A 20251-nucleotide genomic window follows, 5' to 3' on the forward strand; every position below is an offset into this window, starting at 1 on the left:
TTACCGATTACAACGTGGCAACAGAAGAATATTCAAAGTTAAAAACCTGATTATGATCTCCGTTAATAAGGGAGAAGTCCATTTTATTGCTAATATGATAAACACGTGTTGTTGGTGTGTTTTTTGAGGTTGTTGTTTTTTCCTTCTTTTTATTTTGTTTTAAAGCAAACTGTATAATTGTATTAAAAAATGAACTAGATAACGTCAACATAATACATTATTCGTATTCAGTGGTAACAAAAGTTGCACAAGTGGAACTCTTTAGAAATAAATAATACTTTGAGGGCCGCTATGTTATACTGTACAGTAATGAAAAAACGGTAATGAGTCCGAGTTGAGTAATGGTTATATTCGGTGTTTCACATTCGAGTCTGCAGTTGCGAATATGCTTATATATTTTTTATTCAGTATGAATTTGCTTCCAAAATAGTTTATAGTTTGTCATATAAGTGCTCATTTTCTAATTATCATGACATTTTAATTAGATTATAATTTTATAATCTATGTATTGCACAGACTTAAAAATGGTAAGCAAAAATAAAAATAAAATAAAGGTTTCTGTTTCTTGTACAGTTTGTTTTTAAATATTCTTAAAGGGACCCCACTGAGGTTGAAAAGCCAAACACATAACATTTGAATTTCTTACATAAATGAGCCGGGCACTTTAAACAGAAATATATGCGAAGATAGTTAAGAAATATACTTTGAAATAAATGGAAAATCGTAATTTTTATGCTTTTGTTAGCCCGATTCGGGTGAAAAGCGTTTAAACGCTTTTCATTTTTAATAATTATTCTGGAAAAACGAAGTGCGCGAATGCTCTGAAATTTTGCACAAAGATTAATGGTATAAACCTACATCAAATGGTACATTTATCTGGAAAAAATATTTTCAGTTCCATCATGTCAAAAAACCTCAGTGGAGTCCCTTTAACATATTTGAATATTATTTCTAGTTTTTATTTATCGCTTATTTCGGCACATTTGTATGCATATCTTTTTTATTTGTATTTTACGATGTGTTTTGACACCGAGGCTAGTCTGCCTGTATGTGATTTTATGAAAGTGTTTAAAGGCTGAATGTAACGTAAAATAAATATTCTACGGGTATAAGCTAAGCGACCTAATATTCTTACTTCATTCATACAGCAATATGTGAATCTTATTTTTTTGGACTGAAACTAGTTAAATCATATAATAATATAACACTTTAACAACATCACATTATAAAATTAGAATTAAAAGATGTATGAAACTGTGTCCTGCAAATTAGAAAAGTATTTAAAAAGGGATTTTTGGATTAAACATTGTAAATGTGCTCATCTAGCGCATGCTTTCAATGAGAAAATAAACAACAATTTAAAAAAATACATTTCATCAAGTCCCTGTGTTGTTTATACTTACTATCGTTATGTTTGACGTAAGAAAATTGTTATTTGGTATTATTCTTTGAACGCCAACATCTATTAACGTCACAAAAATCATTACGTTATTTTATTTTAAAACAGTAATAGCAAAATATCTTACGCGTTGACCCTATATTTGTATTGCATAAATATTTTTCTTCACTATCTCACTACACGCTCGGAAAATTATAGCAAAATTCACCGTGTTGAATTCTTTTTATTACACAATCTTTAATGCGATATCGCGCGATATTTGCATCAAATATGGACGTCTGAACGTAGAGAAAAATGACGTAGAATCGCAGACTATTAAGTTAATGTTAAAGAAAGACATCATTACAAACACATACATTTACTGAACATTATAAAATTAAAATGAAGGAAATCGGATGAAAATTGATAAGAACAGTTCGGTTTATTGATAAAAAAGACGCAATTTCACCGCCACCGATAGAGGGCGCTTTGACGTCATAGTAAATAAGCGTCACTTGCGTTATCACATGTGCAAATTTTATATGCCAATATGGGATTCATAAAGCAGAGCGTAATATTTTGTTGTTTAATTGTGCTTTTCACGTATATCAAATCATTCTTGGAACCCAAGCTTCCTATTGTGTTTGATGGATAGTATCACCCTGCCTTTAAGAATGTGGCGGACAAATTTAAAGAAAACTTAGAAAGTGGTAAAGAACGCGGAGGAGCATTTGCAGTCTATCATAAAGGCAAAATAGTAGTGGATATATGGGGTGGATACACCGATTTGGAAGCTCAGCGTCCGTGGCAGAAGGATACAATGACCCTTGGATTCTCGAATACTAAAGGTATCGCAGCAATTATGGTGGCCAGAATGGTTGAGCAAGGTTTACTGAATTACAAAGATCCTGTTGCTAAATACTGGCCTGAATTCGCACAAAACGACAAAGGGAATATCACTGTTGAAATGCTGCTGAGTCATCAAGCAGGTTTAGTTTCTCTTGATGAGCCAATCGGACTTTTCGATATCACAGCCAATCCGGAAAAAGTAGAGAGAAGTTTAAGTGTCCAGAAAACTGCATGGCCGGCAGGTTCCGCTCATGGTTATCATTCACTTACGTACGGTCTTTACGTCGACACACTTATCCCAAAAATAGATCCACGTAAAAAGTACGGAAAAATGTTTCATTGAAAAAGATGGAAAAACCGTTTTTATATAGCTTTTATGAATAGGCCCCGAAAAGTCTACCGTGGGCAAAAGGGGTATGAAAAATCCGCGTGGAAGCTGTTTTAAAATCTTGTACAAATTCTCGATATAGTTCACTCTTTTATAGATTCGCCACAGATCCAAATTCATTAGTTGCCACTGGTGCGAAGGCAGTTAAAGAGTTTGCTCAAGGTTCATCCCTACTTCTTAATAATCCTTATTATACAGAACATGTTTTGTCATGTTGCTATGGTACCGGTACTGCACGAGGTTTCGCGAAGGTATATGGTATACTTAGCAACAGTGGTGTGGACGAAAATAATCAACGACTTCTCTCAGAAAAAGCCATCAAAATATTAGCAACACCTCTTGTTTCCGGCGAAGATCAAACATTAGGAGTAGAAACAAAATTCGGACCAGGAACAGGCTTCAAGGAAAATCCTAGGGGCGAACTTATCTTTGGACATTCCGGCAACGGGGGACAGGTAGCCATGGCAGATCTTAAAAATAGTATAGGAGTCGCCTATTTGACAAATTACCTTTCGATGTATGCGTTTGGTGACGATCCCAGATATGTTGATCTAGAAAATGAACTTTATAAAAGTCTTGACAGTTATAAAACACGTGCAAGTTAAAGGTCAAGCTTGTATTATAATTCTATATTAATTGTGTATTGATAGCAAATAATCAATTATTTCAATACCTAAACTTTGTTTTTCTATACCTTAACTTTCATACACTACATTGTATGTAGAACATAGGTGAAAATGAATTCATTTGCAACGGACTACAAAATGAAATTTCGAGGGTTCAAAGGTAAAAGGTAATAACTGCCATTTTCTAAGCAAAAAACATATATTTTAATACAACTTTATTTTCCGTAATATTTTTATAACAATTTTGATTCTCCCATATTTGTTGACTACATTAGATCATAACTCAAAAGTGTTTGAGATGTCAACATGAAATGTCATAGGTGGATAGATTTTATTGAGGAGGAATGCTGTGCACAAGAATGATAACTCTTCCCTGTACAATTTTTGAGTTATTGCCCTTTGTTCTTTTTCATACTATTTTGTTCGGAGCTTATCTCAAAAAGTATTTGAGGTATCAACTTGAAACTTCATAGGTGGGTGAGTCTCATTGAGGAAGAGTGCAGTGCACAAGAACTTTAACTCTACCCTGCATAATTGTTTAGTTATTGCCCTTTTGTATTTTTCAAAATTAATTTTTGTCCAGAGCATAACTCAAAAGGCCTTTGAGATATCATTATGAAACTTCATAGGTGCATAGATCTCACTCAGGAGGTGTGCAGTGCACAAGAATAATAACTTTACCTTTCATAATTTTTGAGTTATTGCCCTTTGTTATTTTTCATACTTAATTTTTCAATTCAATTTTTTCCTCAAAAAGTATTTGAGGTATCAACTTGAAACTTCGTAGGTGGATAGATTTTACTGAGGAGGGATACAGCACACAAGAATGATAACCTACCCCGCATTATTCTTCAGTTATTGCCCTTTTTTATTTTCAGCCATCAGTGTTCACATAGGTTTCAAATCTGTAATCACTATAGCCATCAGTTTTCATTACCAAAAGACCTCTTAAAATGGAATTATTCTGCTCTACTACATATACATTCTTCCAATGGGCAAACACATTCGGCGGGGGAGTGCCATGTTGACATGGCTCTTGTATCAATGAAAATACTATTTTTAGCGATGTCGATTACCGAATACTACACAAACCGAGTAGTACGTGGAATACATTGTATATAGATTCTAGCGATGTCGATTACCGAATACTTCACAAAGAAATCTTACTGCCGAGAAGTGGAATATATAGATTCAACATGTCGGGCTGTTTGGGCGAGAATATTTTCGCTAAATTATTTACAACAGGTTTATCGTGAACAAAATACCTCGAAATTAATAAGGAATCCAAACCCGAAATGCAATGGAAGTTCTTAGTTTAGAATGACTTGATTTTATTCAGGCATTGTTTGTATAACTTCGCGCTCGCTTAGTGAGTGAGAGGTCTTGAGTTCGAATCCCAGTCGAGGAAACTTTTTTTTTTTAATTCTTTTTTAAGTGTCTTTGTTAAGGAAGTAGCCATGATATGCAAGGATAAAGTGTGGCTGTCATAAAAAAATGAACATACATGATTTTTTGATGCAACTCTAGTTATGCAAAATTCCGTATGTATCAAACTCTGGTGCCTTGCAAGATGAATTATAGTACATAAAAATAAACTTATACAGGAAAATACATACAGATATACAGCACGATTTAGATTGCAAAGATCAGAAAATACCACATAGCTTGCAGCCCTTTGATTCTTTATAAATATACATGCTTATAGTAAGCTCCAGGATTATTTCGTCTGTGTTAAACAACAGTTAAAGTCGTTACAAGTCCTAATTTAGAATAATATGGTTTTCTTCAGGCCGTTCACATATAAATTCACCGTGGCTGAGGGGTTTTCGCGCTCGCTTAGGAAGCGAAAGGTCTGGAGTTCAAATCCCAGTAAAGCCAACTCATTTGTTTTCAAATTGTTTAAGTCAAATAAACATTGGATTGAATATCAGTGTTGCAATTAGTCTTATAGCCAATTTACTACAATTAAAACGCTTGAAAGCATTGGTGGCACTATACATATAATCTTACAACCTGTACCTTTCTTACATTCTGAGACCCAAACAAATTCAGCGCCTTTTGTGCTTTGATTAGTCATTGTAATGTCTTACACATACATGCATAGCACCATGATCCCAATTTATAACACATATTTAAATATGTTTCATTGTACCTACTGTCAAAGTTGATTTATTGATATATCGTTGATATTTGTCTCTCAATATATGGATGCAAAATTTTCCATCAATGACAGCCCCCCCCCCCCCTACACACACACCCTAAGTGTGGGGAGACAAATAGTTTTTGCAGTGTCCGTCGGTCATTCTGCCCGATGTTGTTACGTCACTTCGTCCTTTGTGACACTTTGTGTCAGGTCCAAAACTTTGTCATTTATTGATGTATTTTATAATGATTTTATATAAATGTGTAGCACATTTCGACGACATGTCTTGGTCAAAGTCACATTTTGACTACATTTACTTATTAAAATGCACTGATACATGTGTCCGGTCAATGCAACGATTCTGTCATTCCAGGGTAGATTTAACAAATGAAGCAAAATCATTCTTATAATCAATATGCGTCATTATTCTTATAATCAATATGCGTCATTATTCTTATAATCAATATGTGTCATTATTCTTTTGGTATTCTATTAATCAATATGCATTGTTATTCTCATAATCATTATGTACCGTTATTCAAATAATCAATATGCATCGGTTTTCTCATAATCAATATGTATTGTTATTCTTATAATCAATATGTATCGTTAATCTTATAATCAATATGTATCGTTATTCTTATATTTAATTGTATTGTTATTAATGCATCGTTTTATTTTATGCTTTTCAGAGGATTACTGATTTATCCGTGAAAATTGTATTTGATAATTTCACAGTGAAAATTATCAAAATATAATTTCACACTTTTCAATGACGAAACTACTTTTTTAAGATTTTCCCCATGTGGTACCTCAATTTTATTTTTGGTGACTATTCCGACAATGTCAGGCTGTTTAAAAAAAGCAAAGCTGAAATTGATAAATAACTTATATGTCAAAAGTAATAAAAAGAAGAAAACTTACAGTAAGCTACTTCTTTTCATTCAAATTACCAATCACCAAATATCGTCTCTTTAATTTTTTGTTTCATTTTTACAGTCTGAAAAATACATTCCTTCCACATTCAAAACTGCTCTTGATGACATTTGGGAATATTTAAGTATCCTACGAGCAATAACTACCGTATGCTTTATGAAAACTTAAAAAAGCAATGGCAGCTTTCAGTCGAAGAATATGTAAACAACCCAGCGTTCGTAAGGGTTCCAAGTTTTCCAATTTCCTATCCACTTTTTTGAATGTTTACACATCTGTCAACACTTATTTATTGTCTGTTACAATCCTCAAATAAGTTTTCTTTCTTTTAAAAAGGTGTATGACTAACACATCCAAATGATCCCTCTGAATCAAACACAATTATTTTCATCCAGTGAAATACACAACTTTAAAAATGGCGGCCGCTTACATTAACATAGCCAGGACTAATATAAATTCGCAGTCAGTAACAGAAATATGGATGGATGGTTGGTCTTTTTCTCCTACTACAATTGTTTGTTTTTATTATTTAAACAAGCGGTCAGACATATTTTTTAATAAGATGAATACTATCACCACCATTTAACGTTGATTGTGGAACTTATTTTTCAGCCCATGACTTCTTGTATTTAATAAAAAATTCGACTTTTTTGAGGCTCTAAATTGGGAAAAGAGATTTTAATGTTAACGTCAATATTAAGGAAATTTCGTTTTAACTTGTTTTTTAGCATACAATAAAAAGAAAATGTGTGTGTTTGTTGTGTAAGATGTAATTTTATTTCATCTCGTGAACTTTAAAAACAGTATTTTCACTCGTGGCTACGCCACTCGTGAGAATACTGTTTTTAAAACCCACTCGATGAAATAAAATTTCATCTTACACACAAACAAACAAATATCCTCTATATCTTTATAGTCAATTTATATCGTTATTCTTATAATCAATAAATGCCCTTATTCAAATAATATGTATCGTGATTCAAATAATAAATATCTATTGTCATTCAAATAATATGAATCGTTATTCTGATGATCAATTTGTATCGTTATTCTTATTATCAAAGGGTTATTTCATGTTATACATGTATTTGCTTTTTTAAACTGAATCATTTTTATTAAAAAAATAAAAAACAGTTTGTATTTGTATGAACAAAATATTTTATTACCGCATCTGAAATTTAAAAACACATTGCATTACGTGGAGAATCTTCTCATGTTATTAGTGGCAAATTAGATTTATTCTCTGACATGTTGAGAAAGTGGTTCATAGCAAATTAGAAAAGAACAAAAATGTAATACAGTGAATATTTTGTTACCCCTTTCCTAAAATATATATATTTAGTGATGTTTAACAAAAAGATAGACAAACTGTATCTCAATCATTTGTGTAATGGATTTGTCCAGCCTTTAAATAGGGACCAGTCCAATTTAAGGGGTTTGATTTTAACATTCAAAAAAGGATACAACCAGGCTCTTTCAAATAGAAAATATTATAATATTTCTACATGATACGATTTAATAACCTCTTTTTTCTGTAAAATCAATTTCTATTTTGTCATTGAACAATGCATAAATTAAAAAAAGCTCATGAAACTCGGACCTATTTTCAAATATGAGCGGTAGATTTTTATCTTGACACCAGGAACGAAAAATTCTTAATTTCATTGCAAATCTATAAAATTGTTACTTTTAAAGTAGAAGCTGATAATAAAATGTAGTCAGAGTTAGTTTTTAGTAATTTGTTGATTGATTTAACAAAACATTATCTTATAATTTGATTTTTGAATGGTGATGTGCAATGCCAGATCACGGTCGGTAGATAACCCAATCACTTGACTTAACCGGGATAGTTTTTTCCGTAAAATTGGTCCGTCTCCAGATCATTCTATTTGAAGGACCCTGATACAACCTAAACAGACTGGACACATGTACAGGATGGCCTGGCTCTATGAAATTGGCATTGAATATCGGGCTTTTGATATATTATCAATATTCACTATAAGATGCAATATCGATACAAAATAAGGAATATCGATACAGTCTAAAAGCTCTTTCTTCATGTCTTGTTAGAATATCTCTACATTTTGTCTAATTATTTAGTAGTTATCTCTCAATTTTTCTTGGCTAACTGGAACACTTAATTCAAATTTCATGTGTCAATGAAAAACATAACTGGAAATTTTTCTTTAAGTATTTTTTGTATTTGTAAGGTCTAAAACAAGCATGTATAGCACCAAAGGTGGTAATCACTGTTCTTGAAAAATATTAAAACAATTTTCACTGTTTTTACCCTTTCTTTTGATACATCGATATGTCCTCGATATTGGTCTTTCAATGTATAGATACACTTATATATATATTATATATATATATATTTTTTTTTTTTTTTTTTTTTTTTTTGGGGGGGGGGGGGGTTGACGTCGCACCAACACAGTATATGTCATATGATGACTTTCCAGCTATACTGGTGGATGAAGACCTTACGTGCCCTTCTGTGCATTATTTCAGGCACCCGAGTAGTACCAACGACGTTCCATAAGCTAGCTTTATAGCTTCATTGCATGAAAGAATCAAAAGTCCCTATCGGGATTCAAACCCACAGCGCTGAGGGTCAAGTGATTTGAAGTAAACGAACTTAAACACACGGCCATGAGACGCCCTCTATATCGATACAAGCTTTTTCATCAATAACAGCCCTAGTGGCAACGACTTATCACTCCAGCAGGTCAAGTGTTTAGGTATTACTTCTTGTTATCAATGCATTTCTTCTTGTTATCAATGAATTTTATCTTGTAATCTATCATGACACTACTTCTTGCTATCAAGGTTTAACCTCTTGTTATCAATGCATTTCTTCCTGTTATCGGGGATTCACTTATGGTTATCAATACATTTCTTCTTGTTATCAAGTCATAATTTCTTGTTATCAAGACATTTCTTCTTGTTATTAAGGCTTAACTTATTGTTATCAATACATTTTTTTTCTTGTTATCAAGGCATTACTTCTTGTTGTCAATCAGATAAAATTAGCATACCGTCGGGCTGCTACTTTTGCTAAATACTTGGTATATTTTAATGTGTATATGTTAACATAATGTGCGCAATTATAATAAATGAATAATAGATCTATGATATAAACAGTTTCAACACTAATTCTTTTTTTTTACAATATCAAGCTACAAACCCAATTTTAAGACATTTGATTTACACGTCATTTTTACAAATCAAAGCTCTTTAACCATGATATACACGTACAATACTAAAATAATGCAACCGTAGGAATATAAAATTAATCTTCATTTCAATTATATTCTATGTATCATGAAAATATGTTTACTCGGGGTAATTTAAAGTCACATGTTTACTGTACCATTGCCCGACTCCTTTTTTCACACCAAGTCACATTAATGTGCTGTCTTCTTTGCTTCTGGTTTAATGTTTAAATAATAGATTGAGAGTTTGTCTTAGATGTTGATACCCGTAAGACAGTGCACAATTTGTCATAAAGGTAGCAAAAAGTAGACAAAGGTGTATTTTAACTTTCTTACAATATACTAGATTGCTTAAACTGTACGGATTGCCAGTGAGCAAAAGAAGTAAAAGATGGTTCATCTGCTTGGAAAATGATTTTTTTTTTAATTGTATCTAGGTGCTCGCCTTTGTATAAAATGATTCACGAAGGGACATTGAAAGCACTCTTTTCGCGTGTAATTGCATCCGCATGGGCAAGGCAAGAGGGCGGATTTAGCCAGCAGGATAAGGGAAGGCTTCTGCAGGGTCTACATTGAGCATCAGATATTTAAAGATCAGAGGTAAAAACTATATCATACTCACCTACTTGGTTATATTATTGAAACAAACATAAATTTAAATAAGAATTCATAAAATTTACATGATTATTTTACGAAGCGTTAACATACATTTCTATTAGTTTTCTTTGATTTTCATAGCATTGTCACATAACACTTCTATTTGAAAACCCGATTTTTTTTTTTTATTTTTTTTTTTTGGGGGGGGGGGGTAAATTTAAGCTTTTTCATTTAAAGATAATAACATGCACATTGACAACTATACTTATGCCAAGTTATCCATACAATCTGAATAAAGAATGTTATCAAACTAAAGAGGCATAGACATTGCTTAAGGTAGTGTCACACTGATCTGTGATACCTGAAAAGTTGTTTGAAACATAAAGTAATGGCGCATTTTACGAATTTAACCGATAATTGTGTGTCTTGTCATACGAATTTTCAGATTGCTCCTTCGGAAAATGATTTATCACAAATTTCACATTAAAAGTTCTTCTCACCAGTATGAATTGTCATGTGAGTTTTTAGAGTACTCCTTCGAAAAATGATTTATCACAAATTTCATATTTGTATTTCTTCTCACCAGTGTGAATTGTCATGTGAATTTTAATATTAATCCTTCGGTTAAATTATTCATCACACATTTTACATTTAAAATTCTCCTTCTCGCCTGTGTGAACTGTCATGTGAGTTTTTATATGACAATTTTCAGGAAATACTTTATCAAACAATTCACATTTGAAAATATTCTCACCAGTGTGAACTGTCATATGCCTTTCTAGATTATGCTTTGAGAACATTCTTAACTACACATTTCATATTTAAAGTTCTTCACATCTGTGTGAATTGTCATGTGAATTTTTAGACTACAGCTTAAAGAAAATGTTTTGTCACATTTATTACAAATGTAATTCTTTTCACCTGTGGGAATTGTCATATGATAATTTTAGAGTTCTCCTATGAGAAAATGACTTATCTATGGATCTTCTCACCAGTATGAATTGTCATATGAATTTTAAGAGTTCTATGAAAAAATGATTTATAACAAATTTCACATTTATATTTCTTTTCACCTGTGTGAATTGTCATGTGATATTTTACATCAAATGATTAATCACACATTCCACATTTAAATTCTTTTTATGTATGTGAATTGTCATGTGAGTTTCTAGAGTACTCATTCGAGAAAATGCTTTGTCACACAAATCATATTTATAATTCGTCTCAATTGTGTGAACTATCAAGTGTTTTTTTAGATCACTCTTCAGAAAAAAAATGATTTACTACACATTTGACATTTAAAGTTTTTCTCATCATTATGAAATTTAAGAACTCCTTTGAGAAAATGCCTTATCATACATCTTACATTCATGGTTCTTCTCACCAGTGTGAATTGTCATATGCGTTTTAAGATTACTCCTTCGAGAAAATGATTTATCACAGATTTCACATTTATATTTCTTCTCACCAGTGTGAATCACCATAATTATGTGTTTCTAGATTACTCTTTCCAAAAAAATGCTTTATCATACAAATCACATTTAAAATTCCTTTTACTTGTACAAATTGTCATATGTCGTTTTAAAGCAGTGCTTAGAGAAAATGATTTATCACAGATTTCACATTTATAGCTCTTTACACCCGTGTGAATTGTCATATGTGATTTAAGACTACTTTGTGTTGAAAAATTCTGAATCACATATTTCAAAATATTTTTAAAGGTCTTGTCACCAGTGTGCATTGTGATTTAGTATTTTATCAAACACTTTTTAGAAAATGGGTTCAAGTTAGTTTCGCTAGTGAATTGCCATATGTCTTTTCAGATAATTCCTTCAAGAACATTGCCTATTACGCATTTCACAATTATACTTCATGCCTACATGTGATTTATAAATAACTTTTAGAAAAAATGGTGTGTTGTTTTTTTTTTTCACATAAATGTGTATTCCAAATTCAAACTATTCACCAGTTGTTGCTATTAAGTATAAGCAATTTCAGAATAAGCAAATATCTTCAGCTTTTGTAAGCCTGAAATTTGTGTAGCCTTTTTTATTCTGATCTTTTTTTTTCTAATCTTCTTCATGCAACGGTACTACTCTTGTTTTCTATGAAATGAAAAAAATATAAAATATTACATTTATTATCAGATCTACTATAAACATTGTTACAAGAAAATCAAATAACAATGCACATAGCTAAAGGAAATAAAATTCTAGAGAAAAAATGTCAAATATAGGCGAATTGGGCTTTTGATCCAAGGGGCATGATTTATATAATTGTTGTAGAGTAACACAAGGTGATGATTCATGCACAATATCTAAGCCTTTTGATTTGTACTTACAGAGAAGAAGATTTTTAAAGACATTTTTACTCTTAAAGTCTATCCCCAAGGTGTTGCCATGTTTTGACCTCAGGGGCATGACTTATGTAAGTTTTGTAGATCTTCACTACACAGCTTAATGCCAAATATCCAACTCTAGGCATTGTACTTTGTGGAGAGAAGAGTTGATTTTTAGCTCGCCTTTCCGATAAGAATAAGTATATATAGAGCTAATCTAGTTACCCGAGCGTTGGTGTAGGCGTCGTCGTCGGCGTAACCACTTATGTTAAAGTTTTTGTAGCACCTCAAATATTTTCAAAGTCCATTGACATATGGCTTTGACAAACTAAGCACACTTGTTTATCATTATGACCCTAACCTGTAGACAGGAGAAGGTAACTCTATCAAGTATTTTGACAGAATTATGCCTCATTTTCGACTTAGAATTTACGTTAAAGTTTGTGTACCACCTCAAATATTTTCAAAGTCCATTGACGTATAGCTTTAAAACTATGAACACTTGTTCAACATCATGACCCAACCTGTAGACAGGAGGTGGTAACTCTATCAAGCATTTTGACAGAATTGTGCCCCTTTTTGAATTTAAAGTTTACATAACACCTCAGACACCTGGCTTTAAAACAAGTTGAAATTTTATACACTTCTTTGAAAGCATAATAGGACTCTCTCCAAGGCTTATAACTTTAATATGGAAAAAATTGCCCTCTTGTTAACTTAGAAAATTTTAAATTATCAAGGTTCTTTTACTATCAAGCACTAAGAATAGTCGAGCGTGCTGTCCAACCGACAATTTTTGTTTTCCAATATTGACCCCAGATGCATTATGTATATATTTTTGTGGAGAACCTCAAGGTGATGCTACATGCAAAATATTAACATCTGGGCATTGTACATGTACTCTCAGAGAAGCTTTTTTTTAGACAAGTCTTAGTATGTATTTTAAGTGACCCTTCATCTTTCAAACAGTTGTTTTGACTTTAAGTGTCAGCAGTTAAGATAATGTGAATAAGAAATTTGATTTGATAAATTTTTAGACAATATAACGTACAAATATATGAGAATTTCAGTGCAAGGGGAATTACCAATGTGCAAAACATGAATACACTGTGAAGTGGTTTTCTCCCTTAGATCAATATAAAAAATCTAGATATCATGTATAATATTGATTTTTTTTTTTTTAATTTTATTTCTTTCCTCTTTCCATAATATCATCAGATAAATAAAAACAACATGTATTATAATGTCAAATCTACTTGGCATTTTACTAGACTTATCTTTCAACATTTATGCGATTTAAAGGCATATTGTGCTTCATTTCATTAAAATCTTTAGAAATGTCAAACGTGTTTAATAATGTTTTTACAATGGATTTATGTTAAATGTTTAACAGCTGAAGAAAATAGCGCTGAATGTGCAGTAATGTGTCGTAAAAGTAAAGTACATGTAGTATGTTGACATCCATACACCAATTGCCAACAAAACAAAAGAAGCAAAAAAAGATCATCTATATGGCAAATTAGTTGTGTTTTTGTTGTTGTTGTTTTTTTTTCCCAAAAAAAAAATTAAATGTTTAAATTTTGCAAATTAAAATTTAAAATTCTGGGGCATAATGGGTCTTTAACTAAACCCTTCCTTTAGAGTTATTAAATCATAACAAATACACATATATTTCTATTAAATCATTCTTTTGTAATTCATTTTCTGTCATAGTAAATTTTGATATTTTTTTTCCTTTGTACAGTAAGTCTATTTGAGCTGTGTCATGACAAAACCAACATAATGGGTTTGCGACCAGCATGGATCCAGACCAGCCTGCGCATCCGCGCAGTCTGATCAGGATCCATGCTGTTCGCTTACTCACCCTAGCGAATAGCATGGATCCTGATCAGACTGCGCGTATGCGCAGGCTGGTCTGGATCCATGCTGGTCGCAAACGCACTATGTTGGTCTTGTCGTGACACGGCTCATTTAAAGGTACATTGTGTATAATCTCAATAAGAGATAAGGTTTAGTTGCTTTAAAACTTGTACGATTAATACTTTAAGGAAACATTTTTAAAATATTTGGGTTAAGAATTATCTTTTTGTGATTGTGAAGAAAAAACACACTTGTATGAATTTAAAACAATATTTGGTTTCGTTATAACAAATTCTTTTGTCAAACCGCCAGAACCGTATTGTATTACAATTATTAAGCTACATGTTATTCAAAAGTTTTTCATTGTGGAGAGGTGTGGGCGTGAGGGTGGAGGTGGGGTGAATCAGAATAAATTACACCAACTGTGTGAATCCCGCTTCAGCCGTCCGGTTCGTTCAATAAGTGTTGGACCGTGAATCGGGCGACCAGGGTTCGATTCCCGGACGGTACAGTTCACTTTCGCTGTGCTTTATCATGAAATCCTTTTTGCAGTCACTCGCACTGTACCTCTGCTCTGGCATGTACAGAAGTTTCAGTTCCTTGTGAAAGTGGATTCAACTAGTTCTGGTAAACTGCTTGACAGCCTGCCCAGGAACAATACAGTAGCTGTACTGTGCTTTGGTAAATTCAGTGTGGCTTACTGCCGTGATCCGGGGGGTGAAAATTTCCCACCACCCCCCACACTTTGGGCATTAAAATTTAAAGTTTACCCAAGGAACGATCTTTTGGGGTTTCTAAAACTGGGGCTTTTGGTTTTAAATTTCAATGGGGTTACTGCCCCTGATCCAGAGTGAAAACTACCAACCACCACCCCCAAATCCCCGGCCCATTTGGTTTGGAAAAGACTCCGAACCCCCCATTTTCCTAGGCCCACCGAGTTTGCGCCGAGTAGCCCTTTGGTACATGTTTATAAATGTGTTGGGATAGGGGTTAAAATGGGGGGTAGGGTTCGATTGGAAATTTTAGGTTGGAAAAGAAAACAGTTTAGGACCCAAACAAAATTTATTTCCCTTGCTAATGATGTATCAAATTTTCCCCTTTTTTTTTATTTTTCCCCCCCTCCCATTACGATATTTTAAAACCAATATCTAAACTTTATGCATAGACTTTAAAAATTTTTTAATGAAGCCTATCGTTTTAAATTATTCAAAAATTATTTTCATTTTGGGAAAAAATTTTTTCCCTTTGGGGCCCCTATGTTATGGGTTTTTTGCCCTTATAAATTTTAAGTAGATTCTACGCTATACTGATATTATGCTATTTCTGTGTTTGTTTGACATGGCATATTAAATTATGCAAATTATTAGAAAAATTTAGTTAGTGTTCAAAATAAAACTACAATGTATTTGCAACAATCAATTGCAATTCCGGTCCACGCCCCTTATAAAAGGCGGGGTAGGTATAGCGGGGAATTGAGTCGGGACTGCGTGTCCCCGAACTGGCGATTTTCGCAAAACAAATGGGTGGAAAACGGGAAATTAGCCATTTGCATTGTGAAAATCTTCAAGGTTTCGACTTTTCGTTTTTACATGCATAATTTCTAGTTTTCGCGAATTTCCTATTGGTGGAAACAGGATTCCGTAATAAGCGCTATTATCGTATGATTTGGTAATTTTTGTCCGTTTCCGTATAAAGAAACCGGTTTCGTCATGCTTTTCACGTGCATTTTACTATTATGTTATATCAGCTATTATTACATGTTACACATACTAAAAATAAACATGCAGCAGCTAATAAATTCATCCATTAATGCATGTTTATGCACAATTTTGTGCGTTGTTTTTTTATTGAAGAATGAATGTTACTCTTCGCGGGGGTCTGAAACAGACTTGTGGGAGCATATTTTTGATTCTCGTGAGGATAAAACTATAAAGTTTCCTCGCTACTTTGAATGAAAAGGGCGTGTTAATATTTGTTAATTTAATTGATCCAAAACAGCTATTGGCCCATATCTGAGATAATTGAAATAATAATGATGGTGCTGTGTTATTTTGAGTTTATTTTCCTGCAAAAAGAGTTGTTCGGTGATGCAATGACTGTGAATAACTCAAGCGATATTTCTTATATTATTTTTATTTCAACTAGAGTGTGGTACTTTATGGATTTGTTGGTTCCAATTTTACAAAACGCTTTTGTCCAGTCCATCCGACCTCATGTTTGAATCCGGCCAGAGAATTTGGTTTAAACATACATGTGTATTTATCTAAGCTCGATTGCGAAACAGTTCTTGCAACTTATATTAATCACTTCCGCTATCTGGAATCAACCAGACTGGGGGCTTATTGAAGAAACCCTGGGTTTGTGCCCCCATTTTTGACTCGAAAACCCTGACCCCGGGTTTTTAGAGGCAAACCCCCATATCCACTAGGTTTACCGCTCCCCCCAAAGAGGTTTTTCCCAAATTTTTTTCAAAATGGAAGGCCTTTCCGGTTACCTTTCAGAAGGGGCGTTGGTTTTTAGCTTTAAAGGCCGGGTGCCCAAGGGTTTTTTGCCTTTAAAAAAAAGCCCAAACGGGGCTTCGATTGTTTTCCGGGTTTTAAGTTTTTACCGTTTTTTTTGGGGTTTAAACATGATTTTTAAGTTTAGCCAAATGAGTAGGGCACACAAAGGAAAAAAGATTAATCGATGGGTTTTCGGGTCCTCGGTTTTTTCAGGGGGCCCGAATGGGAAGTCTTTTTGTTTGAACTTTTACATGCCACTTTCAGAGTTTTAAAAATACAAGCAATTTAACTAATATACGACTTTTAAATGAAATTTAATACCTAAAGTTAGGGAATATCGTGCACGAATACATTGGTAGGCATTTGTTTTTTTCATCCCTTAATTTAACTTTATCCTGGCATTCAATAAATTCTTATTTGACCTTGAATGCAGACGAGACTTAAATAAATAAACAGATACCTTCCGTTATTGATAATAACTGCATGTTTAACAGAAGTCGCAAGACTATTAGTAAATGATCACGTGACATAAATAGCTAATAAACAACTTGTTTGTAATGTAACAGAGTTAATTTTTGTTTTTGTTTAAAAAAGAAAAAGATTTTGTATATACAAAAACAACGGGAATGCAGTTTTAAATTTTTTTTTGTCAAAAAAGTTATACACATGTTACATGAATTTTCAAATTTTTTGTATATTGTTATTTAAATGTCGTATTTGTCAAATTATAAATAACCGGAAATTTAATAATTTTAAAAAGGGAAATTGGGGAAAATTTATATGAATAATTTCGGGCCATTTCGGGAAAGAAGGGAAAAAAAAATCCCATATATTGTACGGGGGTTTTCCCTTCGGGGCCCTCATTTTCTCGGCTTGGCGGGCCTAAACCAAAAACCCCGATAAACCCGTTTTCCAGAAGCGGGCGGCACGATACGAACCCCGCGGATAAAAATTTCTGTTTCCCGAATCTTCTCACCGCCCCGTCGCTTTGGTGCATACTCATAGCTTGGTACATCGTCTTATCGCCTCGCCGTATACTGTTTCTTCGCTTCGTGGATCGTCTTATCGTCCTCGGATTGTCGTGCCGTCACTCCGGCTCATCGTCTCCTCGTTCGGGGTATCGTCGCTTCGCTTTCAAGGCGTTTCATCTATCGCTTTAGCGCATCGTCTGATCATTAATTCCTCTATTGCTTCGACGTATCGTATGGTAGCTAATTTTGGAACTCTTTTGTACGTCGTGTTGTCTTTACCGACAGCACGACAAAGCGCAAAAACGGCACGTTCTCGTTCGGCATGTTGTCGCGATGTCACATAGTCGCTCGGCTCAAATCGAAGGATTTATATAAGCTAAGCGACAGGGCGACATCGCGACTTTGGCCCCACGACAACGCGCCGTTTGGCGTGCTTCGCTAGCAACAGGACGATAAGACGACAGTGCGACAACGCGCCTCTTTGTACGGAAGCTTGTATGTACCCCCGCTATGAAGACATGAAGTCGTCTCCCTCGACTTGTAGAACACAACAAGTCGTCAAAATTACGACGACAAGTTTATATATACCATGTCATTTTGACAAAATATATGTAATGATGTCGAGATACGGCATCCCGACTTTCTTACATAAATATATGTGTCGACTACAAGTAACATATATGTCGACATCCATGTTCTAGTCAACAAATATATTAACGCATGAAAGTCGGGATACCGTATCTCGATATGATGACATATATGTTGTCAAAATGACATGGTATATATAAACTTGTCGTCGTAATTTTGACAACGTGTTGTGTTCTATAAGTCGAGGGAGACGACTTCATGTCTTCATAGCGGGGGTACATACAAGCTTCCGTATCTTTGCGCGTTTCGCTAGCGACAAGTCGACAAGACGAAAAGGCGATAACAATATAGGTTGCGTCGTCGCTAACGACAACGAAACGCGCAAAGAGTTACAAATCAGCCACCATAGTTCGTTGCTTTGGCAAATTGTTTAGTCGCTCCGGTGCATCGTTCAGTCGTGTTATTGCGTTATCGTCTCGTCGTCCTGACAGGCGCATCGTCTTATCTTTTCGGTGTGTAGTCTCGTCGTGTGGTCTCTATTAGTCATGTGAAGTGTTCAAAATAACAATGAGCCAATTCCTCCGACAATGAGTCATCGCTACAACATGCCGCGAGACAACGCGCCATTTGGCGGGTTTTGCTAGCAATAGGATGACGAGGCGATAACAAAGACGACGAGGCGATAACAAAAGTGTTACAAATCAGCCACCATAAACGATGGCCGAAAACGAACACCATTAATAATGGATCATAGATTAATTGCTGATTATACATGTTTATAATTATATTTAATGAGTCAAGGCAATTATTCTTTATATTTGTCGATATTTATATAATATTTCCCAAAACAAGTTGTATGCAATATCCTATACATACAGGATTTGTTTTCGTCGAGTGCTATGAAAAAATATACATGTATATTTCATAAGTGGCGGTAGCCATGCACTAGTGAAATATGACCATTTTCATACCACAATGTATAGTCTATACGTATATATATTTAGTCTATTTACAGAAAAAAAAATAATTTTCTGGGGGGGGGGGGGGGTCAATTTTTTTATGTATTGGCTGAATTTTAGAAGGACGTAGTCCGGCAAGACACCAGTGTTAATACGTAAAATATGTTTCACTGCAATGAAAAATAAATTTTATAGTGAAAATACGGACAAATAAAAATACGCATTTTATTTCATCTATGTTTCTCAATACATGTATTTCATTTATATAAGTATAAAATGAATATAATAATATTAAATTACTACTATAACGTCATTCCTTTGTTATATGCCCTATACTCATAATATATGAAGTGGTTTCTTTCACAGGTTTGCCTGTAACAATATTTTGCTGGTAATGGCAAACTGCTGTATGAGACCACGTGTTAAAAGAGTCGGCCTTTTCCGTGGTTATATATATGTAATCGGCGAACTAGTCCGAATAGTAAAGAATCATCAGTGAGATACACGTAAATATTCACAGAGATATCACTGTCAAGTCGTTTTCTTTACATCATTACGGTACTTTTCCTTCACTGTCACTAGTGTAGTTTTCGTTACTAACATTATGTACGCCTCGCTGTTACAGTGATCACGCGATCTAAAGGTCATGAGCTTTAAAAATAGTCAATAAATCCTAAATCCTAAAATATTAATAGTTCAGTGAAACTTGATCAAGCTCGATTGTGAAACAAATCATGGAAATTTATGCCGGTGTCATATGAGGAATCTGGCCGTGACCCGACGACCCGACTTAGACTCGAATCCATTCCTGTATTGGAACCTGCTCCTCTCGCCCAAAGGTGCTAGTGGCATTGATTTGACCTAAAATGTGTTTAACCTTGTTATTTATGCAATAAAATATCCATATA

The 20251-nt window shown here is 33.8% G+C and overlaps 1 protein-coding gene across 1 annotated transcript; it reads left to right on the top strand.

The window, feature by feature from the left end:
* The first annotated feature begins 2198 nt into the window (after positions 1-2198).
* Positions 2199-3220, top strand: LOC132723212 (beta-lactamase domain-containing protein 2-like). Its single transcript, XM_060707889.1, has 2 exons — positions 2199-2548; positions 2713-3220. The coding sequence occupies exons 1-2, from the start codon at positions 2199-2201 to the stop codon at positions 3218-3220; spliced, it is 858 nt and encodes a 285-aa protein (XP_060563872.1).
* Positions 3221-20251: the final 17031 nt, after the last annotated feature.

The sequence above is a fragment of the Ruditapes philippinarum genome, unplaced genomic scaffold, assembly GCF_026571515.1.
Source record: "Ruditapes philippinarum isolate M1 unplaced genomic scaffold, ASM2657151v2 ctg721_1_1_1_1, whole genome shotgun sequence".
In the NCBI taxonomy this organism is placed as follows: domain Eukaryota; kingdom Metazoa; phylum Mollusca; class Bivalvia; order Venerida; family Veneridae; genus Ruditapes; species Ruditapes philippinarum.

Bases quoted from the DNA above. Each gene is read 5' to 3' on its own strand.
- LOC132723212 (XM_060707889.1), top strand. From the start codon at position 2,199: ATGACCCTTGGATTCTCGAATACTAAAGGTATCGCAGCAATTATGGTG. The intron at 2,549-2,712 runs GTACGGAAAAAT...ACTCTTTTATAG, and splicing joins AAAATAGATCCACGTAAAAA to ATTCGCCACAGATCCAAATT.